The following is a 9,194-nucleotide window of genomic DNA, read 5'->3' as shown; positions in this document are numbered from 1 at the left end:
TCGATCCTAACTCGAGCCAAATCCATAGAATCTCCATCGAGGGGAGGCCAGCAGGCCACCCGGGTCGGTCTCCGGAATGACCCAGGCATCTGCTGGGTTGTATGTTAAGGAGCAGTGGAGTGCCACATGAGGGCTATGCCGACCCTGTCATGAACGACGGACCCGGACTTTACTCAAACAAGCCCGTTAGTGAGCTCACCGAGCGCGTCACTCGAGCCATCGAGGCAAGCGACGTTAGCTCAACCCCTCCGGTTGTGAGAAACCGCGGACGGGGTAACGCACGAAACTCAACCAACCCCTTCTGAGCCCAACGGGGCTCGGGGGCTCAGGATGCCCAAACACCCCAACGCCAGGATCCGTGAGTCCGTCCGTCTCGCCCGATCCCTAAAAACTACCTCGGCTACGCCCGACGCCAGGATCCACGAGTCCGTCTCACCCGATCCCTAAAATTGCCTCGTCTACGCCCAACGCCAGGATCCGCGAGTCTGTCCATCTCGCTTGATCCATAAACTGCCTCGGCTGCGCCCAACGCCAGGATCTACCAGTCTGTCTCATCCAATGCCTAACCTGCCTCGGCTGCGCCCGACGCCAGGATCCGCGAGTCTATCTCGCCCGATCCCTAAGCTGCCTCGGCTACACTCGACGCCAGGTTCCACGAGTCCGTCTCGCTCGATCCCTAAAACCTACCTCGGCTGCGCCCGACGCCAGGATCTGCGAGTCCGTTCGTCTCGTCCAAATCCCAAACCTGCCTCGGCTGCGCCCAACGCCAGGTTCCACGAGTCCGTCCGTCTCGCTCGATCCCTAAAAACTGCATCGGCTGCGCTCGACGCCAGGATCTGTGAGTCTGTCTCGCCTGATCCCTAAAAGTGCCTTGGCTGCGCCCGATGCTAGGATCTGCGAGTCCGTCCGTCTTGCCCAATCCCTAAACTGCCTCGGCTACGCCCAATGCCAGGATCCGCGAGCCCGTCTCGCCCAATCCCTAAAACTACCCCGGCTGTGCTAGACGCCAGGATCCATGAGTACGTCCGTCTTGCCTGATCCCTAAAACTGCCTCGGCTGCGCCCGACGCCAGGATCCACGAGTCTGTCTCGCCCGATCCCTAAAACTATCTCGACTGCGCTCGACGCCAGGATCCACGAGTTTGTCTCGCCCGATCCCTAAAACTACCTCGGCTGCGCCCGACGCCAGGATCCACGAGTCCATCCATTTCTTCCGATCCCTAAGCTGCCTCAGCTGCGCCCGATGCCAGGATCCGCAGGTCTGCCTCACCCGATCCCTAAAAACACCCACTGATAAAACCCCCTAGGCGATTCTGCCCGAATCGTCCGGGGGCTCGGGGGCTACACCCGCGGGTGCGCTCACGCGCATCCGCTGACAAAACAAAAAATTCCCCCGTTAGCAAACACGAAAAAACCCCAGACGATTCTACCCGAATCGCCCGGAGGCTCGGGGACTACACCCGCGGGTGCGCTCGCGCGCACCTGCCGTCAAGATAAAAATCCCCTAGACGATTCTACCCGAATCGTCCGGGGGCTCGAGGGCTCCTGTCGGGTTCATAAACCCAGGGTCCCTCATGGATCGGCTTCCTAGCAAAGGCTCAGCCCAGCAGATGAAGTTGCGAACGACGCGTAACTCCTGGGCCGTCCTAAATACCTAAATGACAGGCCAAAAGGGTGATCCAATCTTCGATCGAAAGGCCTAGCCAAGGAGGAACAACGCTCGCTTCCGACTCCGGCCCGCCTCTCCGACCAGAAGGCCTGGCCAAAACACCACCTCCAAATCCGACCCGCGTCTCCGACCGATGATGCACCGTACCCCTGCTTACAGCTCTTCTCCGACTGGCGCAGTCAGAGCCGACTGAAACCAACCGACCGGGGACGCCCGCTCGGTGAGGACCAGGAAACGGACGAAGCAAGTAAGGCAGGGCACTCAAGTCAACCACAATACCGAGGACCGTACCCTATACACCTATAGGACAATACCGACAGGACATGTCATAAGAGTGCCCGGTAACCTTCCAGACATGTCAGAACCCAATTAGTGTTGTGGGCTCCGATATTTGCCCTACAGTGTTGTGGGCGCCCGCAACTCCCATACCAGACGAGCGCGGTAAAACCCCTTGCATGCCTCTGGGCATCAACAGTATGGCAGGCACCGACGTCTGTCATACCAGAAGAAGACGACGCAACCTCCCACATGCATCTGACATTAACAGTGTTATGGGCGCCTACAATCATCTTGTACCCGACGACGTGGGCAACAAGACTTAGCATACGTACTCTCTCTCTCACTTGTAAGGCCACCCTCTTCATCTATAAAAGGAGGTGCGCTCTCTCCCAAGAGGATCGATCAGTTCACTTACATCAATTAAACACAAAAAAACGAACCATCAGTTCACTTACATCGATTCGCTCTCTGCTAGCTTTAGACACTCTAAAGCTATACAGAACGCACACTCGAACACTTAGCACATAGCGAAGCTCTTGTCACTCTTGGCCCTTCAGATCAGAGTCCGACCGGACTTCTTACACCTCCTATCTTACCCCCTTCCGTTTGTAATCCCACAACAAACTTCGAGCATCTGGGCTCAGGAATAAAGTCACCGACCGACTCAAACTGGACGTATTGCCTGAACCAGTATAAACCCTGTGTCATTGAGTGCTAGGCCACATCCGATCACAACGTACGGCAAAACTACAAATATTTACGTGTTGGTCACATTCTGCATCGACATTTACTTTCTCCGTTGCACATTGGCCGGCGAGATGATTAATTCCGATGATAGTTAAACAAAGAAACGATGAGGCTACGAAGTTTCACCGTCCTCTCCTCTCTTATGTGTTCTGAACCAAAGCTTTCAACGCCCTGTTCGTATGGGTTTGTTTGACTTATAAGTCGTACTTTTTTTAGTTAACGAACAATATTTTTCTCTCACACCAAATCAGCCAACCGTACCGCCCAAACGAACATCTATATGTGGGTTGGGGTTGCCAACTTCACAACTTGCCCTTGGGGAAACAATGATCAATGAAACATGTAGCCGCCGTGGGCAAACGACGAGCACCGATATACGCAGAATCACGCACCGCCAGCGCTAGGAACAGAGGCACAGAGCAGCGCAACGCGGAAGGGGGCGACGCGGTCAGCAGTACGTTTCAATCATGCCCGGACGCGACCAAGCGAGTGTCACACGCCGCTGAGCTTGCTTTGGCGCCATGGCAACGAGCCAAGGCGTCCAGTCCAGCACTGCCAATCCCACTGGCTCACCACGTGAGCTGTTGCTGCGCCTGCGCTGCATGCCGCCATTGCCACCGCACCAATGCCCCCGCCCCATGCCGCCAGCGCCCGCCTATAAAAACGGCGAGCTCCGACGACGCCTCCCGCCACACACAGTACGTACGAGCATCTAGCAGCAGCAGCAATGGAGTCCACCAAGCTCTCCGCGCTGCTGGTGCTCGCCATGCTCGCGCTCTCCTCGTCCCCGCTCGCTCTCGCGTGGGAGAAGGCGGAACCGGAGTGCCACTCGTGCGAGTCCGGCTCACCACCCTCAACCGGCGGCCCCCTGCCCCTACCGTCGGTCCCCATCCCGCCGGTCACCGGACTGCCGCCGGTCACCTTACCCCCTGTCAGCGGGCTGCCGCCTGTCACCGGACTGCCACCGGTCACCCTCCCTCCCATTCCGATCATCGGAGGAAGCCCGCCGAAGAAGGGCCACCGGAAGGCGTGCCCGCCGCCTCCGTCTCCCCCGACGCCGACGCCGACGCCGACGCCGACGCCGTCCTCGGACAAGTGCCCCATCGACGCGCTGAAGCTCGGCGCGTGCGTGGACGTTCTCGGCAACGAGGTGCACATCGGCGACGCCAACGTCAAGTGCTGCCCGCTCGTGAAGGGCATCGCCGGGCTCTCCGCGGCGGCGTGCCTGTGCACCGCCATCAAGGCCAAGGTGCTGGACATCTCCGTCTACGTGCCCATCGCGCTGGAGGTGCTCGTCAACTGCGGCTGCGCCGTCCCGCCAGGCTACAAATGCACTTAAACGAGTCCATTCCATTTCCATCCATCATGCGTGCACAGCAACGTCTCCTTTTGCCATCCCCAATGCAAAGCTTGGAAGGCTCGTCGACGGATTTGGGTGGAAGCCGCTCGCCTCCGGGCTGTTCAGCTAGTGCATTCTTCTTTCTTTCATTTGATTTGCTGTTCTTGCTGCATGACTGTATATGCATCTAGTGTCTCCTCAAATGTCACTTGTACTTTTGTGTGATCTTGTATCAAACTATTTTTTTTTGGATTCGATTATTGTTTGAAGTGTTAAATTAAGCCGCATTGTCAACATCGTTTATTCAAATCTCCAGAAACTGGCAACATGTCAGAAGCATACTCGCCTGATGATTCAATTCAGAACATCGCTACAAGCAATGTGCTTCTGAACTTTCATATATCTAGCAAACATGTCAGAGCGCCCACGTAACTCTGTATGCAAGAGACTACTTCGACACAATGTTAAGAGATTTCTAAGCATCATATAATCCATAAGGGTAAGCATTATTTATGTACAAATCGACCGTACTAAGTCGAACTCCCCATTTGAGACAACCTGTGTTTCTCCTTCTAAAGCTGGAGATACCTATCGAGCACTGTAGATATTTGGTGACATACTAAGAACTACTAGGAACAGCCTCCAGTAAGCTCAAGTACTCTGCAATAGCCTGCCCTTCGTTACTGACATCAATATCGTAGTCATCCAAGGCATCCCCCGTCAGTTCATTGGCAAGCTCATTTTCCATCGACGCATCCCTGGCTGGAACTGGATGAGAGTTTGCGCCTTCGTCTTTGTCATCGGCAGCTACTTCATCAATCATAATTTCATCTTGGTTCACAGTTTCTTCATTGTTCATCGGAGGGGCATCTCCATCTGCGGTATGTGGAGGAGCATCTCCTCCATCCGCAGGATGTGGTGGAGCATCTCCATCAGCAGGATGTGGTGCATCATTGACAGAAGTCTGAGAGCTGTTGATTGCTGGAGCAGCCCTGGCAACAGCTGCCCTGGAGCTCGATGATCCTGCACCAAACCCTGGCAAGAAAGAAGAGAACAGAAAAGGGAGTGAAATTTCATTACTCCAATTGATTTGAGGCCAAACAATTTTGGAGATCTGTGTTGACCCATACATACCACGAGATGCCCGGCTTCTCTTTGCCTGAATTTTACTCTGCAATTAAGCATAACGTGTTAGCAACTGTGGAGTAGCTTGTTGAGTAAAAGAAAACAAAGGGGGTGCAGAGAAAGGCATACTTGTAGGATGCAGTTTTGTTCAGGATTTGTCAAAAGGTCTAACGCTTTGTCAGCATCATTTTCATTTATGCGCAGTGCTTCTGCAGCAAGATACTTCTCAAATCTTGAAGATTGAAACAACCAGTCAGTAATAAGCAGGAAATACAGGCAGTAAAAATCAATGGCTATTTAAAATTAGCATCACCATGCAAAAACAACACAAATATATTTTGCCTTTGTATCTGACATATAAGTACTCAATTGCTAGAAGGTCTGTGGCAGCCAGATAGGTGTCCTAAAACTATTTAAACACTTCTAGTCTTCTAAGGTTGGTCTACGTCTTTCACTAGATCAGATGAAACATGAAACAAATGTAAAACTAAGGTGATGTTGCAGTAACTAAAATAGAGTTGCAAAAGAAACCCTTTTGGCAAAAGAAACAATAATAGCTATTCTAAGGTCCTTAGCCAACTGTAGCTATGTGCCAATAAAATAAAATATTACTACCTTTCATCACAAACATTTGGTCAATAACATTCCTCTGTAACAACTCCTACTTCAATTTGACTCAATGTTTGCAATCAACCAAATGTTGAATAAAATTAAGCCCATACACTATGATTGAGGAGCTGACATTGTTTTGGGTGGGTGTCTCAAGCATTCTGGTGGCCTTTTCAAACACTTCTATTTTGTTATGTCAGATTTACTAGCTGAATCAGGACTCATGTTTGGCCATTATACATCCTGTTTTTCCAGGTTTAGGCCCATTCCAGCTGGCAGTTTACTAGAACACACGGAAATACAATTAAAAACAACTCTTGATATTAATATGAAAAGACCAACATTCTTACCCAATAGCAGTCAAGCCTTTCAGCTTCTGCATGTCAACTGCCTTGTTCATGGGAGTTTTACCATATGCCATTTGTTCCCTAGGATAACACCAAGAAAGTTCACTACTCAGCTAAAAAAAAGATAAAGAGGGGGAGGGGTAGACTTCATGATGAGGAGCTCACAAAATCTCTCTTTGTCTCACTCGGTCCTCCTCTCTTCTACGAATTTTCTTTTCACGCTCCTCACATAAGAGTTCAACTGATGATTGAATATCATAGCCAGTCATCTTCAATGCTCTTTTTGCAGATCGTGCTTCATAGCCCATATCCATTAACATCGATATAGCTTCCTCTGGTACTTGAAGCTAAAGTTCACATCCGTTTAACAAAATTTAAGGGTGAGACTGATTTGTTGAACATGAAAAGATGCTAAAGCACTGGGGGTTCAGAGAAATAATATGTTATAAGAAGAAAATAAAACATCTTTCTACAGAAATAATATGCTATAAGAAGAAAATAAAAACATCTTTCTACAGAATGTACCTGCAGGTATTTAGCATGGGCAGAAGTGAGAGATCCACGCGCCTTTTCAACATGACCATTATGGTATGCCACCACTCCTTCCAAAAGCTCCAGCCTTACATAACTATTATGCAACAAAGGAAAAAATGTATGCTAGGCGTCAACACAAGTGAACTGTAGAATGCTACAAAAGGAAAGTACCCATAAAGAACCAAGACAACAACAAGCTGAATAAACTCCCAGATAGTTTCTTAAAAAGCATATATCTATATTTCTATAGCTCCTTCCCTCTACTGGTCTTTTTACCCTTTTCAAGAAAATGCTGGGACCTTCCATTCACACACACAGAAACTTTTTTCCACAAATGTTCCCATACATTTGTGTCTAAGTAGCAATTCAGACTTTTGATTGAAAATGAACACATTCAGTAATAAAAAAATATATAATACAGTAAGAGGCAAAATAAAAGTAAGGGTCTCACATAGCAACATCAGCTTGCCGGCAAGCCTGGAGTATTCTGAAGCGAGTGGAATCTTTCCCATGAGAACGTTCAAAACCTAACCGTGCTTTTTCTAGGCGAGTCCCTGCGACCTCTAAGCATGATACATCACGAAGCACAAAATAACACCATACTATATCTAGTTGAAGCATTGGCACATTATCAACTTTCTGCAGAACATGTACGTATAAGTAAAACTTTCAGCATGTTATTGATACAAGTGGGAATATTCTTGAATATTCAAGTTACCTCAATAAGCTTTGGGTCACAAAGGGAGAAAGCTTCCTGTTACGGCAACAAAGAAAATGTCAATCCATATCAGTTCGAAAGCTATGCACATTTCTTTTAGTGGTAAGATTACACTAAGCTAGATAGGAAGCATGGTAGGACACTAAACAGCAGTGTACCTCAGCCATTGTTAACACATCTAGTGCTTCCTTGTACATTCCCCTCTTCATCTGAGTTTTAGCTTTTTGGTGAAGCATTAGAGCCATCGTCAAAGCCCTAAGGTAAGATTGATGATGATGGTGTTAAATAGTAAACATCATATGAGTCATCATAAATAGAAGATTCAGTCGATTACTTTTTATCATCTACAGATCCAAACATCACTTTCTGGCCACTTTGATCCTCAAGATCTAAGTTGTAGTCTTCTTCCGCAAGGTAGGAGCCATCTGTGTGCCTTTGAGACAATGCTTTTGCAGCTTCCCTACAAAATCATCGTATTCAGTGGTCATCCAGTGAAACAATTTTGTGAGTTCCTAGTGAGTTCAATGCAACTTCAAGACTAGTCCTGGTTACATGTCGTTCCAAGTATACAATTTAATCAAACAAACTATCAGCCTCCTTTCAGGTTCAGTACGAGCCCTATCCTGCCTCATCTAGTAGTTGATTAAAGTACTGAATTCCATATTATGAAGTATCAAGTATGCACTATGCTAGATCTTTTCCAGATTATATGGTTCTTCTCAACTTTTAATTTTCCATATTATGAATTATGCATCATGATCTCCATTACTTCTTTTCCAGATTATATGGTTCTTCCCAATTTTTGTACAGACTGAACTAACAATTTCTTACTACTGCATTGAATACCAACTAGGAACAACTTGGAATCTGTTCGGTTTTGCAGTTACAGCTACATAATTAGAGCAGTAAACGCATCAATCAAGTTCTTAATTTCACAATGCCAAAGTGCAATACTTTCAGCACCAGACAAAGGGAACGGAAACCTAAGTACCTAATAACAATCCCAAAAAGAAAACAAAGAACCCTAAGAGTTATGATCCTTACCACAGCCTGACAAGCCTTGCAGCGTGCTCCTCCTCAGCCTTCGCCTTGGCGGCCTCGGCTGCGATTTCTTTGGCGCGATCGGGGGATGTAAGGGAGGAGAGCACCTTGGCGTTGGCCTTAAGTCCGGCCTCCCGCAGCGAGGCGGGGGGTTCATCCTTGAGCACACGGCCGCCGAAGATGAGGCCGACGCACTCAGGCCCCACGCCGTCCCCAACCCGCCGCGCCACCTCCGCCCGCAGCATCAGCACCGTCCAGGTGCCCAGGTCCACCTCCAGGGCGCCGGCCCACTTGCCGACCACCCGAATTCGCTCCGCCGCCGGCGCGGGGACCTCTTCTGACGCCATCGGGATGATCGGAGTTGGAGTTGGGGCTTGTCTCGACTGTTGGGGACTTGGGTGCGTCGATGTTTTTTCCGTGGCTTTTGTAAGGACTTTGGGAATTTGGGTCCGGCGAGGCTTCTTATCACAGTCTAACTTTTTTCCCTTTATTTTTTTTAGATGGGATAGAGGCTAACTTTTTTTTTTTTTGAAACTGACAGATGCTAACTTGGGCAGGAAGAAGAAGATGAGGAAGCAGAACCGAAGGAGCAGACTAACCGGGCGAGTTCAGAGTTCGGTTTGGCTACCATGCTGTACTCCTCGACCTTCTCTCTTATAGGCCTTCAATAGTCGACAACTCAACCTTATGAAGTAAGGGTGTGTTTGGATCTCTACCTCTAAAGTTTAGAGCTCTAAAAATTTTAGAACATTTTGAAGGTCTAAAGCTCTAATGTGAGATGGGCTAA

The 9,194-nt window shown here is 49.0% G+C and overlaps 2 protein-coding genes across 3 annotated transcripts; one reads left to right on the top strand and one right to left on the bottom strand.

Moving 5' to 3' along the window:
* The first annotated feature begins 3,365 nt into the window (after positions 1–3,365).
* Positions 3,366–4,252, top strand: LOC136493843 (36.4 kDa proline-rich protein-like). The gene has a single exon (XM_066489978.1). The coding sequence runs from the start codon at positions 3,422–3,424 to the stop codon at positions 4,031–4,033; it is 612 nt and encodes a 203-aa protein (XP_066346075.1). The 5' UTR covers positions 3,366–3,421; the 3' UTR covers positions 4,034–4,252.
* Positions 4,253–4,318: 66 nt separating this feature from the next.
* On the bottom strand, positions 4,319–8,857 carry LOC136493842 (uncharacterized). Of its 2 annotated transcripts, none has more exons than XM_066489975.1 (11): positions 8,411–8,857; positions 7,701–7,826; positions 7,525–7,621; positions 7,367–7,402; positions 7,100–7,287; positions 6,640–6,742; positions 6,280–6,461; positions 6,118–6,195; positions 5,288–5,390; positions 5,168–5,204; positions 4,319–5,068 (listed from the first exon to the last, which is right to left on the bottom strand). In XM_066489975.1, the coding sequence occupies exons 1-11, from the start codon at positions 8,752–8,754 to the stop codon at positions 4,653–4,655; spliced, it is 1,710 nt and encodes a 569-aa protein (XP_066346072.1). In that variant the 5' UTR covers positions 8,755–8,857; the 3' UTR covers positions 4,319–4,652. The 2 variants fall into 2 exon arrangements, with proteins under 2 accessions (XP_066346072.1, XP_066346073.1); XM_066489976.1 differs by having other exon boundaries at positions 4,319–5,056.
* Between the last annotated feature and the right edge of the window lie 337 nt (positions 8,858–9,194).

This window comes from Miscanthus floridulus, chromosome 11 (genome assembly GCF_019320115.1).
Source record: "Miscanthus floridulus cultivar M001 chromosome 11, ASM1932011v1, whole genome shotgun sequence".
Taxonomy (NCBI): Eukaryota; Viridiplantae; Streptophyta; class Magnoliopsida; order Poales; family Poaceae; genus Miscanthus; species Miscanthus floridulus.
The sequence above is the reverse complement of the archived record's forward strand: the minus strand, read 5'-3'. Positions and strand labels throughout refer to the sequence as shown.